This window comes from Salvia splendens, chromosome 22, assembly GCF_004379255.2.
Source record: "Salvia splendens isolate huo1 chromosome 22, SspV2, whole genome shotgun sequence".
NCBI lineage: Eukaryota > Viridiplantae > Streptophyta > Magnoliopsida > Lamiales > Lamiaceae > Salvia > Salvia splendens.
In genome coordinates this window covers 5,627,177-5,645,723 of record NC_056053.1, presented here as the reverse complement: position 1 = coordinate 5,645,723, position 18,547 = coordinate 5,627,177, and the positions used below count along the sequence as shown (strand labels likewise).

The 18,547-nt window shown below is 38.0% G+C and overlaps 3 protein-coding genes across 9 annotated transcripts; 2 read left to right on the top strand and 1 right to left on the bottom strand.

The window, feature by feature from the left end:
• Window positions 1-1,931: 1,931 nt before the first annotated feature.
• Window positions 1,932-4,395, bottom strand: LOC121787461 (DNA-damage-repair/toleration protein DRT111, chloroplastic-like). Of its 2 annotated transcripts, none has more exons than XM_042186189.1 (2): window positions 3,484-4,391; window positions 1,932-2,540 (listed from the first exon to the last, which is right to left on the bottom strand). In XM_042186189.1, exons 1-2 carry the CDS (start codon window positions 4,294-4,296, stop codon window positions 2,244-2,246), a joined length of 1,110 nt encoding a protein of 369 aa, XP_042042123.1. In that variant the 5' UTR covers window positions 4,297-4,391; the 3' UTR covers window positions 1,932-2,243. The 2 variants fall into 2 exon arrangements, with proteins under 2 accessions (XP_042042123.1, XP_042042124.1); XM_042186190.1 differs by lacking the exon at window positions 1,932-2,540 and adding an exon at window positions 2,541-2,675 and having other exon boundaries at window positions 3,484-4,395.
• Window positions 4,396-5,916: 1,521 nt separating this feature from the next.
• Window positions 5,917-9,797, top strand: LOC121785828 (U3 snoRNP-associated protein-like EMB2271). The gene is made up of 7 exons (XM_042184284.1): window positions 5,917-6,401; window positions 6,575-6,917; window positions 7,137-7,361; window positions 7,791-8,016; window positions 8,123-8,298; window positions 8,578-8,643; window positions 9,236-9,797. Exons 1-7 carry the CDS (start codon window positions 5,974-5,976, stop codon window positions 9,311-9,313), a joined length of 1,542 nt encoding a protein of 513 aa, XP_042040218.1. The 5' UTR covers window positions 5,917-5,973; the 3' UTR covers window positions 9,314-9,797.
• A 1,151-nt stretch (window positions 9,798-10,948) lies between these two features.
• On the top strand, window positions 10,949-18,083 carry LOC121785826 (serine/threonine-protein phosphatase 6 regulatory subunit 3-like). 6 transcript variants are annotated; one of them, XM_042184282.1, is made up of 22 exons: window positions 10,949-11,088; window positions 11,179-11,269; window positions 11,405-11,463; window positions 11,555-11,648; window positions 12,640-12,743; window positions 13,277-13,363; window positions 13,503-13,578; window positions 13,663-13,737; window positions 14,158-14,211; window positions 14,339-14,398; window positions 14,470-14,586; window positions 14,805-14,899; window positions 14,981-15,183; window positions 15,365-15,462; window positions 15,719-15,822; window positions 15,919-16,084; window positions 16,195-16,317; window positions 16,440-16,522; window positions 16,695-16,836; window positions 16,980-17,009; window positions 17,223-17,293; window positions 17,383-18,083. In XM_042184282.1, the coding sequence occupies exons 4-22, from the start codon at window positions 11,610-11,612 to the stop codon at window positions 17,750-17,752; spliced, it is 2,097 nt and encodes a 698-aa protein (XP_042040216.1). In that variant the 5' UTR covers window positions 10,949-11,088; window positions 11,179-11,269; window positions 11,405-11,463; window positions 11,555-11,609; the 3' UTR covers window positions 17,753-18,083. The 6 variants fall into 6 exon arrangements, with proteins under 6 accessions (XP_042040216.1, XP_042040214.1, XP_042040215.1 ...); XM_042184280.1 differs by having other exon boundaries at window positions 11,399-11,463; XM_042184281.1 differs by lacking the exon at window positions 11,179-11,269 and having other exon boundaries at window positions 10,963-11,088; window positions 11,399-11,463.
• The last annotated feature ends 464 nt before the right edge of the window (window positions 18,084-18,547 follow it).

The window sequence follows — 18,547 nt, the reverse complement described above, 5'->3', positions numbered from 1 at the left end:
AATTTTAACATATTCAAGTGAGAACAAGTTTCTCACAGACTAAATCCTTGATTCTTGTTTCTAGATCCATAACTCCATATGCAATGAAGAATATGCAATCGTTGGATCAATTCCTACAAGTACATGGAGTTGCGTTTTGTAAACATCAAATCTACTTAACTTAAGGCCTACAACTAGCTAAGGAGTCTTACATGCATAAACAAATATTCTGAAAAATAAGATGTTCATTCCCTGCAAAGACAATGCAATTGAGGTTAGATTTTATTTTCAAATTCCTTTGCATAATCCCAGAGCTTACCATACTACTCGGCCTCAAATGTTTTTCTTGTGTCTTTGCTTTAGTTTACCTCAAGTTGATGGACCAATGACTTAGAAAACAATTTGGGGTATGCTTGTAGATGTTTTTTGTAAGTTTTGCTCAACCATTTATAAGTGATTATATCTTTGGAAAATCTATGCAACACATTTGTGATTGTCCTTGACCTTCTTTGTCTGTAATGTTTTCTATTTCTTATCAATTGATTATCTGTTCATCCAACCTTCATAGTTTGTGAGCAGTATCCCATGATTGAACTTTTGGTCTTTCATATTCCTCATAGCATTGTATACATGCCATCTTGATCTTTGTTTCATCATACTAGAATGAATATTTTTCATATCCCATTAGACTCATTTCCTTCACTTTCACCTTTGGTCCAAATCTCCATATTGTCGCCACACTCATATTCATTAGTCATCTCACCTTTGCCCTCATCACCATACCCTTCATCTAAAGATGCCCACAGTCCAAAACTAGCGGTTACGGTTCGGAATCGCCGATTCTGGAACTGAACCGCGAAGGTGTTTTGCGGTTATAGTTTCAGTTCCAAAACCACCGGTTTAAGTATTGAACCGCCGATTTTTCAATGTTCCAAATCGTCGGTTCGCTCGGTTTCACGGTTTTTCGCAGTTCCGATTTGAGACCGCGGGTTCCGACACGATTTGGGTTCTAGAATTTTGGAACTTGAACCGGCCACGGTTTCAGATCCATTTAAATCTCATGGCTGGTTACGATTTCGTGGTTAACCGCCCGAACCGTAAATCTTGGGCATCTCTACCTTCAACCCCAAACACTAACATATAAAGGAATATCATCCACACCATCATTCAATTCATCTATATCATCATATGCTACTAACTTGATGTGGTTAACTTCAGATGTTAAAATACCATCTAACTCGTCAAGATTATCATCTAACATTAAAAATGTAAAAGTTGAAGTATTACAAAAACACAATTTTTATAAACAAAGATTCACATAAAAAATGAAATAGAGAGAAAAATATTTTACATAGAAAAGTTGGAGGTATTGCTTGTCTTTCTCGACTCACTTGTCTATTAGGAATATCAAGAGTTGCTTAATGATCGTTCATAATTTTTTTCCCATAATTTCTAATCCCCTTTGTATTTAATTGACGAGTCTGATGCCACATAAATAGCCAATTGGCGGAGTTAAAAATTGTGCAGACGATTAGTATTAAAACAAAACGTCAATTTAAAACAAGTATGTAACATTTTGTATGAATAATAGATTTACCTCAGAAAATTCAGATTTAGAAAATCCCCAAAATTCGAATATCTAATCTGAACTTGATTAAATTTGTGACTTTTTCGAATTTCAGATTTTTGGATCGGTTTGGAACGGGCATATTAAAAATCGAAAAATCGAAAATTCTAATGTACACCCAAATAGCCAATCCAAAAACCCAAAAATCTGAAATTTGGTTATGCATTAGGCTTGCAAAAACAACTAATAATTTCCTCCAATTTGTTTTCTGTAATTTTTGTACCGGCCAAGCCAACTTTTTTATCTTCTAAAAGAAATCACGAAAATAATAAGGGATATAAGTCTATGTGTAGCAAACTGTTGATGCTTAGAAGAATCACAAAAGTGAATAAAATTAGAAGCAGCAAATTATCGCAATATATAACAAGATCAGTCGAAGATGGAAATACAAAACACGGCTTATGAGTCAAAGGCACTCTGGAAATTCAACTAAAATATACGCAAATGCGATCTCTGCAGTCAGAAACAAGTTCACATCTCCTCTAGATGAATAATCCAAGCTATACCTTTCAAACCAAGTGAGTCCGAGCTTACAATTATCGAATCTAGGATGTTCTGTAGAAAGCAGGCCAGGAAGATGACACGAGCCTCTTGCCCGATTTCAACAGCTGTTAGGATCTTGTTTTCTCCAATACTATCAAAAGAATCCAGGAATTTCCCCAGGTTGGGGAGCTAGCTCGTTGTTGGCGAACCTTTCCTCATCATAGAAACCAGCACGAACAACCCTTCCCCCAAAGAAGCGACCATCAAGTTCTATGAGGGCCTTCGTTGCTTGCTCTGATCTCTCAAATTGGATAAAGATTCTCACAGCTTCCTCGTGTGGGAAGTTTGGCTCTGTGATCTCAAAAATCAAGACGCGCGTAACAGTGCCAAATTTAGTACACTCCTCCGCCACCTCACCTTCTAAATCATCATCAACCTCACCAGGACCAACCTTAGAAAAAAGCAAAACACGGACTTCATGTTTTAGGAAACTCTACACTGCGTTCTAGTTAGCAACCATATAGCCCAGGTGAAGAACAAGGATTATTTCCATGCACCAAAGTTGGATAGAATACACATACAGTGCCTACCAGTTTGAAACAACTCAAATCAAGTTTCAACTTGTTTACACAAGGGAACAAATAAAAACAGGGATACGGTAAATGGGCAGTGATGCATATGACTAGCTGAACTGAAAAACTGTAAAAGAGAATAGTTGAAAAGGTAAACATAAAAATAATACTCCTACACAATCTAAACAACAAAGAAACCATGCAGAACATTGATTACCTCAACCCATTAGAACATTCCTTTAGCGTACGGCAAAAGATCACATAACAGCCCCACGAATTAGAATTACATGTTTGAACCATAGGCTCCAATTTGATTTGAAAGAGAGATACTACTTAGGATAGATAATAGATATTGGCTCAATCTTAGTTCATTCCTAATGTTTCAAATCATACCTAGCAATTAGCATTGTCTCAACCTCCATGACCCTAAAATTGAACTCCAAAAGCATAAGCAATTTCTGAATTCTACCTCTAATGTATTCCAAAGGCGAGAACCCTAGTGATCTACGTGACTACGATTCAACTAATAATCAACATTATAAGCGAACCTCCATCTCCCAAAACTGAAATCCAAGCTAAAGCAGTTTACGACAAGTGACCATGATAGGGAGCATATACGTCATTCATTCAAGTAAACTAACTACAAACAAATTATAAGTGAAATCAAGATAACCAAATTGTCATCTCTCCTAAGCATCAGCCAAATAAACTAATGATCATCAAAATGCCCAAATGCACACAAAGCTCAAAGCATCTCAATCATAAACAACACCCAATTAAGCAATTGTGATGAGCAAATGCATATAAAAATGAAGCCTTTACCATATTCCTGAGAAGCACAACTCTCGTTGGCGTTCCACTGAAACTAACACTCTTAACCTTCTTACTCGACTCACTGGCATTGACGATCACGCCGCCTCTCTTATCGGTCTTCTTGGCCATCAATGGTGTGGTAATTCCCTGCTCCTGCTTCCCCAGCCCCTGCCCTTCCTTCCACCCCATCTTCGCCATCATTCTCTGCGCCGCAGTCATCTTCCCCTCAGCTCCAAGCCCTAACCCCCCAGTCTCAGATTTGCCAATCCGAAACCCTTCCTCTCTTTCTCCCCCACCGGAATTAGGCGGAGGTGAAGGCGATCTCGGCACTCCACCACTCAAAGCCGCCCTCCTCCGCCACGCCTCCTCTCCGGAGATGCTCAATTCCTTCTCCCGATCCCTTTCCCTCTCCCTCCGCTCCCTGTCCTCCCTCTCCCTCCTCTCCCTCTCCTCCAATTCCTTCCTCAGCTCCGCCTCCGCCTGCTTCCGCTTCCGCTCGCGGCGGTACTCCTCGTAGTCGTTGGGGCGCGCGGGATCGTACTCCTCCACGACGGAGCTGGTGACTCCGACTAGGGCGGGCTGGAACGCTGCGGCGGTCGGATTAGGGTTTCTGTTCTCGTCGGCGGGTTTATTGGAGAGGGGCGGCGGCGCCGGCTTTGGGTGCGGCGGTTTAGGGCGGAGGATTGTTTGGGGAGGGGCGAAGGGCTTGCGGAGCGTGGGCGGCGCCATCTTGGCGCTGCTTGACCAGACATTTGTGGTGGTGGAATTGTCGTCCGCCTTGGACGACGGCGGTGGAAGGTCGCCGTACAAGCCGCCAAGCATAATTGTACAACCACAATGCGAAGAAGCGTAGGCAGAGATGCAATTGCTGGAAATCAGTAGTTGAAAAATTAGAGATTTGGGAGAGATGATTGAAATATCAATACTCAAACATTGACCCCTTTTGTAATTGGATTTTCCACTTTCGCCCCCAACCATTTTGTTTTAGCTAGTTGAGCGTAGGGGTGAGAAAAAAAAACGAATATCCGAACCGAATCATACCGAAATTTTCAAATTCGGTTCGGTTTTTTCAGTTTTTCAGTTCGGTTCAGTTTTGAAAATATAAAATTTTTGGTTTTTCGGTTCGATTCGGTTCGGACGAAAAGAAAAATCGAAAAACCAAATAACCGAATTATATTTTTAAATATAATATTATATAATATATTCTATTAAATTTATATTCTATTGATATAGTATATTCTATTCTATTATATAAAATAAAATATACTATATATATTAATAAAGATGTATTTTTTTGGTTTTTTCAGTTTTTTCGATTTAGTTCGGTTTTTGAAGTTCAGTTTTTGATTTTTCAATTTTCGGGTTCAGTTCGGTTTGGGTTTTGAACTAAATTCGGTTTAGGCAAAAAACCGAACAGAAACCCGAATGTTCACCCCTAGTTGAGCCGTTCCTTAAAGTGTTCGGATTTAATTTGAGCTCGACTCGAGCTTTTATCTTGCTCTTCAATCTTATTCCAATTCATTTAATATTTATATAATCAGTCTTTAAGCTTGAACTCATTAAAACTTGCTAAAAGTTTGTGAAAGTTAATAGTAGTAAATATCTATAGTGTACTTTGATTTAAAACAACTTGTTACTTAACTTTTAATTGAAAAATCATGTACTAGCTTGATTGAAGGTTTGTTCATACACATGCTGAATTAATGAATTGATGAACAAGTAAATTATAATATTATTGAGAATCGGCAATGAACATCGAGCAAACCAGAAAGAAAATAGAAACGCGGAAAGTAACGAGGCCAGATGTACGTACGTCCACTGAAGATGATTAATGAAGTGTATTGAATGTGCTTTACAAAGTGCGTTGACCTCTCAACATAAGATGACCCTCAACAATGGCTCTTCACTTTCAACAACTAACTAACTAACTCTCTCCGCAAATCTACACGCATTATATACAAACTCTAAACAATGAATGAACTAACAATATAGAACATGTTATAACCGCCTCCAACGACTAGTATGTACTCTGTTCTTGATTTGTTTCCAAACGCGCTTTTGCTTGATTCAATGGCTCTCACGGGTAGATACATCAGCCAACTCTATTAGCTCTCGACTTCCACCGAGCTCACCAAGCTTAATTTTGCTCGGACACAGAACCAACAAATATATTCGGGAAATCAATTAATACTCAGCTCAAGCTTAGCTAGATAAAATTACCAAGTTTCAAATTGAACTTGAGCTCGATTTGTCTTTGTGAAATAGAAGTTTTTGGTAAATACTCACTTAAATTTGAGACATATCTAATTTATCAATTTATTACCAATATACTGTATTATAAATTTATTCGATGGATAAGTTGTAATTTAATGGGCCTTTAAAATGTAATGGGCCTAATTTGGTAGGAGACTGAAGCATTTTCATTTTTCATTGCAACCCAAAAACCCTATTACCCCTTAAACCTCTCGTTCTCTCGCAGACACACCTGCAACCAAAATTATGAAGGGCGGCAAAAATCTGAAGAGGAGGCCGTCAAATCCGGCCAACGGCAGAAGCAAGCGGCTCTCTGCCATCCACGATGATTCCTTTTTCGAAGCTACGGAGCAGAAGCGGCGCCGTAAATTCGACAACGACGAAGAGATTAAGAGTAGTGACGATTCCGATTCCGATTCCGATTCCGAAAAGGAGGCGGAGGAGAAGGAGGAGGAGATAGAGGAGACGCCAGCGGAGAAGCGGAAACGGTTGGCCGACGCCTTTCTCGAGAAGCTCAGGGCGAAGGAGAGGGAAACCGAGGAAAATGAGGAATCGGAGGAGGAAGGTGAAGGGCGGAGGGAGAGGGAAGGCGAGAGGGATACTCTCATTGCGAAGATTTTGCAGCAGGATCAACTCGAAGAGAGCGGCCGCGTTCGACGAGCCCTTGCTTCGAGGTTTGTTTCATTTTTTAGCTCAATTTGGTATGTTGAAGTAAATATGCATAACTGAGCTCAAATTGGGGGTTTAGGGTTGTATTTATCGAATGCGTGAAATGTGGCATGTGATCGTTATTGATGTTTTACTGTATTGGTGTTTGAATTAGGATTGGTTTGTGTATTGTTTTTAGGGTTCAGAAGCCCGAGGCGAGTGAAGGATTTCGATTTTTAGTAAAGCATCGGCAACCCGTCACTTGTGTGGCTCTATCTGAGGATGACTCTAGAGGATTTTCGTCTTCCAAGGATGGTGCCATTGTTCACTGGGATGTTGAGACTGGGAAAGCCGAAAAGTACCTCTGGCCTTCTGATGAAGTTTTGAAGGCTCATGGTCTGAAGGACCCGCAAGGTCGTGCTAAGAAGCAAAGTAAACAGGTTCTGGCATTGGCTGTTAGCTCTGATGGTCGGTATCTAGCTAGTGGAGGCCTTGATCGGCATGTTCATCTGTGGGATGTTCGCACACGCCAGCATCTTCAGGTGTGATTCAATTACATTTGCAAAATGCTCTTGCTATAATCATACTGACTTTGTTTATTAAAATTTGAATCTTTTTTGATGTTTATTGGGGATTTCTATATTCATTAATTCATTTGGTGATGCATATACTTAGATATGGAGCATACAACGATTCAAGCTTGCACTGAAGCTTTTAATATATTTGCTTAACACCGCAATTTGCATCAATGTTATATGCAGGCTTTTCCGGGACATAAAGGACCTGTTTCTTGCTTAACATTTAGGCAAGGTACTGCAGAGCTCTTCTCTGGCTCATTTGATCGTTCTATCAAGATTTGGAATGCAGAAGATAGAACTTACATAAGCACACTATTTGGTCACCAGAGTGAAGTTTTAACCATTGACAGCTTGAGAAAAGAACGTGTATTGACTGTTGGACGTGACCGTACCATGCATTTGTGGAAGGTAATTTTAACCTTTTGAAGTGGTTGCAGCAGCCGCTACTGAGGATATATATATCCCACTGCAGCTAGCCTTACTTCCCTGCTTGCATTGTTTCTCTCATGTGTGATATCTGGCTAACTGAGATGCATCAGTACATTGGGAACCGTGAAAAGTAAATTAACATTCTTATCGTCTTTCTGCAAAATCTGACTTAAATCCAGTTGTCACAAATGAAATGCATTCGCCCAAGCATAAGAATTGAGCTGCTTTCAAGCTTTAATATTGTGGGGTTCGTTTGGGAATTTTGTTCCATGGTGTCCATGTTTCTATCTCATACCCATGTTAACTGGATATATTATTCACTCTTCAACTTTGTTAGATTGTGCAGTTGATAGTTTTACTCCTCATGCCATCATTTGACTATTGTATTTGTTACATATGCAAGAATAGGTACCGGAAGAATCACAATTAGTATTTCGAGCTCCGGCATCTTCACTAGAGTGCTGTTGCTTTATTAATAATGATGATTTCTTCTCGGGTTCTGATGATGGAAATGTTGAGCTCTGGAATGCTCTACGCAAGAAGCCTGTCCATATTGTAAAGAATGCACACGTCTCATGTAGTGAAAACAAGTCTGATCAGAATAATTTGGAAGGGATCTCAAATGGCCATAAAGGTTACTAAATGCAACACTGTCTTAATCAATAACAATAGCCTATTTGCTCTCTTAAGTCATGGACCTCTGTTCATGCTATTCGTAATTCATAGTTCATCTTTTACAGAAAATGAGGCCCAAAATTCATCAAGAAATGGTTCAGCTGCTCTTTCCTGGGTCAGCTCGGTGGCTGTCTGTAGAAGCAGTGATCTTGCTGCTTCAGGAGCTGGAAATGGATTAGTGCGCCTTTGGGCTATTGAAAATGAGTCTAAAGGCCTTCGTCCCTTATTTGAACTCCACTTGGTAAGCGTGTACTTTCTATTTCTTCCAGACTGTTGAACAAGCTTTCTGGTATTAGTTTGATGACATAATCAGTGCAAATCTCCCGGGCCTTCACTTACGAATAAGTACTACTACATTCAGGCTCTTAAAAGATACATTGACCTCAAACAAATTACTATCTCACCTGTGTGGATATCACTTAGAACTACCTCAATGCTCATTTTAATTTTATTGATTCAAATTTGTATTATAATTCTGTACTTTATGTCTTACATTGTTATTCTGATGGTCTAAACACAGGACGGATTTGTAAATTCTTTGGCATTTGCGAAATCTGGAAAGTTCTTAATTGCTGGGGTTGCACAGGTGAAGCTTCTTTTATCTTTACATATATATTTAGATCTTCCCGACATCTGAAGCTTGTGTTATAATGTGAGAATTGGTGAAACTTCTCTTATTTGAGTTCTAGCACTGGAGTTGGAAAAAGTATCTTGTTACTCTTATTTGGCATCGTTCTTATGTCTTACATGGTCGATGCTGGCCTTCCTCTACACTAATAAACTTTTTCGAATGGCATCTTCATGCAAGTAAATAAGAGAAGCCTCCTCAATTGCACATTAGAAGAAATCGGTAGCATGTTAAATTCGAAACTTCCTGCCTAATAAAGCTAGGAGAAATCGGTAGCATTTGGCTTGTAAAAATTAATATAACTAACTCCTAGTCCTTCATGCTAAGCACGCGGATTATTATTTATCATCACCTGAATCAAGAAGGGTTAAGCACAAATGTTGGATCATATAGGATTGTTTAACTCTTCATCTACTGCAGTGTAAATGTTCCTCAAAGATATGCACTGATTGCATAATTCATAAAAGATGTTAACGGAGCTTAGCTTAGATGCAATGTGGAGTTTGAGCACATCTATTAGTAGGCAATCTAACATATTATCTCTTGGCAGGAGCCTCGATTGGGAAGGTGGGAACGTGCTGCTTCTGCTAAAAACGGAGTTGCATTACATCCTTTGAAGCTGTCATGACCCTATATTCCACATTCAGTCTTCTCAACAATGAGATTATAAAGCAAAGTTTGAGAGCCTGCTCTCTGATTCTCTGACTCTGACTGATATCTCAATCTTGAACTCCGAAAAGAAAAAAAAGATCTTCCAAAAATGTTCGTGGCTCGAGACATAAGGATGCTAATCTGTGTTATGTACCTACCGGGAAACTAAGGTAACTTTCTTAGATATTGGTGAGTGTGAAGTGTATCAAGAACCTCGTTTCCCGGAGGTCGACCGGCTTAAAGCTTAAAGAAATCTTTTCCTTGCGTTCCCTTTGTCTTGACTGTAGAAGGCCTCACATTTTGCTGATAAATTTTGTATTTGATGGAACCTTTCTTCAACTTGGTCAGTTTTGGATTTTGTTAGATAGTGTATCATTAAATTTTGTGGGGAAAACAATCATTGGATATATTTGTTTCCCTTTTATTTATGTGTGGAAAATGTGCTGGAATTATTCCATAAATGGTTCCTTTTCACTATTTTATGTAAATCCCTTCTAACATGTCATACTTTTTGCTCATACATATATGTCGCCGGAATAAAATATTTTATAAACCACTTCGTCGCCGAATAAATACCATCCCCAACCTCTAGTGATTTCTACAAGATTATTGGGTACAATTTTGTAAAAAGTAATGGGGTGAAAAAATAGTGTAACAAGAGTTTGCTCCTTTGGTTGAAGTTGAACACAAATTTGAATATACAATTGGTAAACTAAAAAAGAGATAAAAAAAGTAATTAAAGTATTATTAGTGAAGAAATTATCTCACCTCAACAAAGAGGAAATAGTTCCCATAATTAAAAAGTGAATATTCTTATTGGACAATTTAATAATATCGTACCATTGTAGCATTTTTTATTTTAATTTTTCTACTTTCTAAAAATAAAGAGAAAGAGAGTAAAATGAGATTTGACATAAAGTGAATAAAAAAGTGAAGTGAAAATATTATTTTAGGCACTCAAATTACAAAAAAATATCAAACCTCGGAAATGGAGAAATTATCATACTCAGTACCCAGGTATCCCATTTTATGAATGGACAAAATTGCCTTCTATCTATAAAATTACTTTGGCTGGTATTTTCGTCCAAATCACCATGAAAAGTGAAAAATACCTCCGACGTGATTATAGCAAAATCCAAAGATCATGAGTGATATATTTAAAATCAAGGAACTATTGGTATAATAAACTAATAGTTCAAAAACCATTTGTATAGTTCACTCTAAACATATACATAGGTAAGACTCATATTCTACAATTTTTTTTCACCCACAGTTTCTTAAAATTCATGTAAAAAAATGAGACTTATAATGACGCACAAAATGAGTATTTTATTTTTATAAAATAATAAAGATGCAGTGTATGTCAAATGAAAAGGTAAAACTTTTTATGATTAAAAATAAATGTCGCAAAATAATCATTGTTCATAATAAGGTTACTATCCTAATGTACTACAAGAATTATTATTCACAAAATGGATTTAAGACAAGAAGTATCGGATCCGGTCTGACCGCGAACTCTATACTATGATCAAGTCAACAATCTTCCAAAATTAATTCTATCACATTCCAACATTATACACACAATTATCACTATCATCTAAAAGAAATAAGCTAAATTACAAATTAAATATCGAATTAATGAATAATGAATAATTCTTTTTTGTTTGACTGATTAATACGAAGATTTGCAGTTGGGAAATCTGAGATCATCTGAAGATAAAGCTTAGTTGAATTAGTACTTGTTGATTTGAGGTAATTGAAGGCGACATATTATTGCATTTTTCAAAATTGGCTTCAATTTATTCTTGATTCTTTCGCACACCCACAAAATGCCCAAATCAGGCTTTGGTTCGATCGCACATACAAATCAAAATCATCTCTTTCTGGCTCCAATTCATTTCTTTCTTCTCCGCCTACAAGAACAGAGAGAGAGGTAGTCGAAGTCCCTCTCAACCCCATAAAGTAATAGATAGGAAAAATTCGTTAAAAACTTGTTTTGATGGTAAGTTTTGTGGGGATATACATTACTGCATTATATCACATTTTTGTTTTCCCTTGCAAGTGATAGAGCCATTAGCCGCCGTTCCTGATTGAAGCAGATGGGGAATTGACATCTGTTTTTTCTTGGTGAGAGAGATTCTTTATCGCATTTGGGGATTTTATGAGTCTGTTGATATTGTTAGAAAAATTGATTCTTTTTCCCTTTTTTGGGAGCTAGTGTTGGATCTGAGCTGGACATTACTGTTGAATAATCAAGATTCTGAATTTTCACCATGTTTTGGCATATGACCGGTCTCTCAACTGCATCGCCAGTAAGTGCCATGAATCCAATCTTAAAAAAAAAGTAATCTTGTGAATGCTATGTGCCATTTCTTGGATTCATATTGCTTGTTCGTTTCTTGTTATTGGATATGGTGATTAACATTTCTTGGAGTGTGCGATTTCGATGAGTGATTGAGAAATTGGGTATAGTGTTGTTGATAGCTAGAAGAGTGGACCTTGTATGATTGTTTGCCGATGCTTTTTTATTCTGGTGTGTAAGGCTTTCTATTGGAAGCGGATTTGATAATTGTCTACATTTTGCTGGTTGCACTGAAAACAGTGTGCCCACGATCACGACACGTGGTAGGTGGTGTGTGGGTCGGTGATTGATATGGCGAGGCATTTGTGTCATCGCTGGTTGTTGGACTCCTCAAAGCAATTCCAGTTTTAATTTTTAATTTGAACGTTTGCTATTTATAACAGGACAAATCTATGGTTCCGTATAAACTAAATGTTGTTCTGATTTTTCGAAAATAGAGTGAATATGGACGAGGTGGAATAATAGGCCTTGACAAACTGGTTAGGGATGCGATCTACAATTCGAAATGATTCTTTCTCCCGCATTGTTCTCCTTTACATAAACTTTCTCGCGTGTTTCCCTGCCTTAATTACCACACTTATCTTTTGGTTATGGCGTATGACTGATACTAATGAGTATGTTAACTGCGATTGGTATTTCAGTATTTTTCTATTTTATCAAATGGACATATTGCTATTATGAGAAGTGGTCAACTATTCCTCTCTTAGTGTAGGGATTTTGGCCTCAAAAAGCTTATAGTGTTTTGCATTCACTTCTTTTTCAGAATCCTTTTGTTGGTGCATAGTTAGTGTTCTCAAGTGGAATATTTTTCATACTCCCTTCTATTCTTGTTTATGGAGATTTTATAATATCCTCTTCAACTGCTCCTGCATAACATTACGACGTGCTATAATGTGTGTATATGAGTGATTAATTTTAGTTCTTCTGCTGATTATTGTTAGGTGGAGACCATTTTAGACAAGGATAACTTTACTTTGGATGAGCTCTTGGATGAGGATGAAATAATTCAAGAGTGCAAAGCTCTTAATGGACGACTTATCAGCTAGTAATCTCCGATTCACTTAAAGAAAAATCTTTTGCGAATAGTTACTTATAATCCTTCGTATTGCACTTTCCATGTTACTAAGTCCTTTGTTGCTTTCTGACAATTACGTCATGCTGAAAGTGGTTCAAAGCTGGTTCATCCGTAGTTGAACCAAATGTTTTTCCATTCTGGGATGTTCTCCGGTTTTTAAATTGCTTACTTTTGGCTGTGAATTATGTGCAATTATTTTGGCACTTAATATGAATACTTTACATTTAACGGCTTCGTTGACTGAATCAAACTTGGATATTTGCTAAAATATCACTATTACCTTTTTCAACTACCAAGGTAGTCTTTACAAGTCTATGAATATCCTTATGCAGCCATGGAAGAAAATATCAGTTTACATTATACTTTCCTTCTTTGTTCAAGAACTTATTTGATTCCATATTAATAGGAAACACTTATTGTTTGTTCAAGTTCATTTTTTTGTTCCAATTTTCAGTATGATTGGCCTTCCACACACTAAGTTCATACCAAATGTTCTTTCACAGCTTGCGGGAGATATCTCAAGTTAAACAACTTCTTCAGTACATAGTGCAAGAAGCTCCCGAGGGGGCTAGTAAAGAACGTATATTGAAGTACGCTTGAGCTAAAGAGTTCTTTAGACTGGGTGTCTGCTAATGTTGCCAGACATTACATGCCAAGTCCGTTTTACTATAGTTGATAATGCATTTCTGACACAGCCCTTTGACATATCTTCCTTCTTTTTCTGTGTAGGTTCCCATTTATCGCTTGCGAAATTTTTACGTGTGAGGTCGATATAATACTGAAGGCTTTGGTAGATGATGAAGAGGTCTTGAAAATGCACAACTTTGCTCTTGTTCTTTGTCTTTTTATGCCGGAGTTTATTAATTTCCTACTTACTTTTGGTTTGCAGTTGATGGACTTACTGTTCTCTTTTCTGGATCCTGAGCGCTCTCATAGTTCTCAGTTGGCTGGTTATTTTAGCAAGGTATGATATGCTCGATTTGGTGGTTCATAGGAACGGTTCATACACCGTTATGCTGTTATAAGCATATTAGACCAAAAAGGTTCATTAAATTGGTTGATCATAGTTGTTTTTGTCTAATAATATGATATGGTTGTATTATCCAAAGTTCTAGTATGGTGCAGAGCATAGTATCTATCCCCTTTCAAATGATATTACATTGGAAATATAGAACATTTCAAATGCTCAAGGCATTTCTCATTGCCTTACTGGCTATAATTATGATTACGAATCATATAATCAAAGTTGCAGCCAAGTTTGACCTAGAAAATTAATATTACACTAAGATATGCCCTATGATCTTCTGTTCTTTCACTGCCTATAAGTTCTTGTCATATTTTGATTTAGAATTTCATTACCTTAATCCTGATCTTTATGTGACAGGTTGTTGTATGCCTCTTGCTGCGGAAGACAACCCCTCTAATGAATTATATCCAAGTGAGTTGAGTTCAGTATATCTTCATAATCAAATTCTCATTTGATTCAGGCGGTCCGTTTATGACATGTGAGCAGGATTTTGTGTTCCTATTGAGCCTCATTGAATTTTCATCTAACATTTGTCCAGGGCCATCAGGATATCATTAAAAAGCTAGTTGACCTAATTGGAATTACGTCTATAATGGAGGTTTGTTGTTCAGACCCTCCCCGTCTCTCTTTTACTTATGGTTGAATTATAATAGTTTCTTGCACCAACAGGTGTTAATTCGTTTAATTGGGGCTGACGTACATATTTATGGCAATAGTGGTGACAGCATGCAATGGTTGGAAGAGATGGATATCCTGGATATGATTGTGGATAAATTCAGTTCATCTGTAAGTTACACTTGTAGGGAACGAGGAATTTTTACGTAGATGCTATTCTCTTCTCCTCAAGCTGGCGGTGGCTCTTGAGCCCTTTTGTCTTTCATGTGATTCTATATGATGCTTTTTAATTTTTAGGTTGTGATATTTTATAGAATTATATGCTTGTAAAGGGAATACTGGAAAATCTTTTGCCAATAAATTTGAGTAGCTAAAATATGTATTTGCAGGACGGCCCTGAAGTGCATGCTAATGCTGCAGGAACTCTTTGCACCATTACTCGATGGGCTCCCCCGACATTAGCTGCAAAAATCTCCAGCCCAAGGTTGCACCTTTTCTAAATACTACCTTTTTGTTTCTCTATATCCCCTTTTTCTTATACTCGCTGGAAACTGGCTGCTGTCAGTTTTATCGCAAGGTTATTTCGTCACGCTTTGGAGGAGTCGAGACCAAAGACTGTTCTGGTCAACCTGTTACTAGTTTGTATATCGTTGTTAGACCCCAAGAGGCTGACATCTGGTATATATTACATGTATAATCGTCAAACTTCTAATGGACCTGGAACCACAGCTAATCCCGAGACCGTTAAAAGCATGCTGGATAGCCTAGGTAACATTGGATACTTTTTTCATGATTACTTCGGCTCTGGCAATAAATTCCGAGTATAATTCAACTATGCAAATGAGGAATATATGTGCTTTTCTGTATATATGTCCGAAATGTTCGCTTTTCATAAATTGTATCATAATCCTGAAATGATGAGACAAGACTAAACTGGTTTATCGGGCAGGTGATCTGCTCAAGCTTTTGAACGTTTCATCTGAGGAACACACCCTGCTCACTTCGTACGGGAAATTGCAACCTCCTCTTGGAAAACGTCGGCTGAAGGTATCTTCTGCATTTTACCTAAGGAGCCCTTGGATTTCTCTATTGCTTAAAATTATACAGTTTTATATTGACTGCAGCATTGTTAAGTGAAATCGCTTCTTTCCAAAGTACTTTGATTATATATTTTCATTTGTTTATTTTACAAAAATAGTGCTTCTCGTTTAACGAATATCAAAGTGTATATCAAACATTTTGCTCACTTTCATTTCGATTTTTTTTCTGCAATTTAATGCTGTTGGCCTCTCCTTTCTCTCAGATCATAGAGTTCGTTTCGGTCCTAGTTGCTGTTAGTAATGAAGCTGCCGAAAAGGCGCTGATTCGCCTGGGCGCTTTGGAACGTATTCTTGAATTGTTTTTCCAGTAAGTGCACCTTTCAAGTACTTGCAATTTCGTGAATTTTTATTTTTTAATTTTCACAATTGGTAACTGGTCTGTTTACCTCTCTTATGACCGTAGGTATCCTTATAATAATTTGTTACACAAACACGTGGAACACATCATAATATCTTGCCTGGAGAGCAAAAATCATCAGTTTGTCGACCACCTTCTCCATAAGTGTAATCTCGTCGCGAAGATTCTTGATTCTGAGAAGAACTTCACTTTGTCTGCCAATGAGAACAAGGTATATTTGTGTTTTGTTTTTTTCTTCTCCCTTATTTTCGGTAACTTTGCTGGTGGGTTGCTGAAGATATTTGATCACTAAGAACTACCGTTTTCTGGGAGTGCTCGCAGCCAACGGTCGCTGCTGAGGGAAAGTTCCCACACAGGATCGGAAATATCGGTTATTTAACCCGTATAGCTAACAAACTTATTCAATTGGGGAATAGTGATTGTGAGGTTCAGAAATTCTTGCAGGTTTGCTCAGTGCTCACTCAGTCATTCTATTTTAATCTTCCCGACATTTTTCGTCACCCTGTTGACTAGTTTTTGTCTTTTTGAAATTTTTTTGAGTGAATACCGAGTCTTCCCATTGGCAGGAAAACAGCGACTGGGTCGATTGGCAGACGAATGTTCTGCTTAAGCGCAACGCTTTGGAAAATGTCTCCCAATGGGCATGCGGGTAAGTGATTTTAAGTTGGAATAAGGAAAATCAATTACCAAATAGTGACAATAAACGAATCCTTTGTGGTTGAGGCGAGAGAAGTAAGATTAGTTTACTTTCGATTTTATGTGTAAAGTTCGTATATTTAGTTACTGGTTGGTTAAGGTCTTGACTGTGGATTGCTCTGTAGGAGACCCACCACGCTACAAGATCGAACAAGAGATAGTGACGATGATGACTACCAAGACAGGGATTATGATGTTGCAGCTTTGGCGAATAACTTGAGCCAGGCCTTTAAATATGGGATCTACAGTAATGATGCTATCGCCGAGGTCTGTTATTCGGCCTATTTGGTCCTTTGACCTGTTTCTTAATACATTATGGTTGGAAAAGATATTCGTAAGTGTGTTTCTCGTGATAATTTTGCATACTGAGTAACGGAATTTTATTTGTTCGTTGATGTGCTTTTGCGCAGGGAGATTCCTCACTCGAACGAGATGATGAGGTATGTATTCGAAAAATTATATAGTTGCAACGATAGATTGCACTTTGAGTATGGGTTTGGATTCGGATATTGGACTCGTTGCCCTGGTTTTCGTCGTCTCCATTTCTTTCGATTTATTTATCGATTCGTTTTGCATTTTACATCACTTTTCCATGAATTTTGACTAGTGTTTCTCTGTTACCGTAACGGGCTTACCTTCCGTAAATTCCACAGGACGTCTACTTCGATGACGAATCTGCTGAAGTCGTCATTTCTTCCCTCCGCTTGGGCGATAATCAGGACAGGTAAGCAGACACATTTCATCTTTCGAGAAGTCTTCCTGGATCGTGTATGGGAGCCAACCGTATTCTCTGTTTCCGTCTCGTGTTTCCAGTGGAGGAGGATCGCTCTTCACGAACTCCAACTGGTTTGAGTTCGAAGACGAGAGTATCGACAACGCATCTTCGTCGCCCGTTGCCGAGGAGTACATGGACGTCGACAGAAGAACCAACGATGATGTCGAGAAAGACGAGGCAGATGGTGCCGTATCCAAGCTGGGATCGGAATCCAATAAAACACCGGAGTGGGTCGAGTGGAGAGAAAGCTCCGACTCACTTGAACCTCCCCCCGTCTTTGTAGACGCATTCCAAACAGCTCCATCATCGCCTATACACAACAGTGAGTTCTTCGAATACGAAGCCAAGTCAGATGACTTCGAACCAGATTCAGCTGGGACCACAAATGTCGATGAGGGAAGACGTTGAACTGGAGAGGGCGGAGAAGACTCCTCGCAGGGGTAAATGTCTATTCTTTTCCAAAAAGAGGAGTCACGGGGAACCTGACACACGAGGTGTATCGATGGAGTCGGAGTCGGAGTCGGAGGCTAGTGGAATTTTTTTCTAGCAAGACATTTTCTTTACCTTAGTTGGAGCCGAAGAGCTATTGAACTTGTACATCTGTTATTTTTTATTTCCTGCATTTTGGAAGTATATAAATACTGTTAGGTAAAACAGAAATTGGGAGGATTCTGCTATTCATATTGTAGTTATATATTCAATCTTGCTTTTCATGAATACAAAGTAGACAATTTTGATGTGTTGTGAAAGCCCAAATTTTTATCAGTACACATGAACTATTTTAGAAATTAATTAATCAGTTTGCATCAACAATTTAACTCACATAATTATGAAAATGCCCAGTTGTCAATCCTTGGAGCTTGTTTACCAATGAAATGCAATAAATTCTGGATGAGAAATTTAGATTCGAGTTACAAAAGTAGACGCCTTCAACGGTTCTAACTGTTTGACAAAATTAAGAAGCATCATCAATAGAAATAAAATAAAATAAAATAAAATAAAATAAAGGGATATTGGCCCTAAAATAACATGGAATTTTCAAAAAGTTGGATTTTCCCACGAACTTTAAACTTAGCAAAAAATATCACGAACTTTACCCGAGTTTGTTATTTCCCACCGGCGAAGAAATTATGGCAAATAATATTATGATACGGATTTTTTTCTAATTTCTCGACAACAATTTCGAGAGCTTCAAGTTCTTCA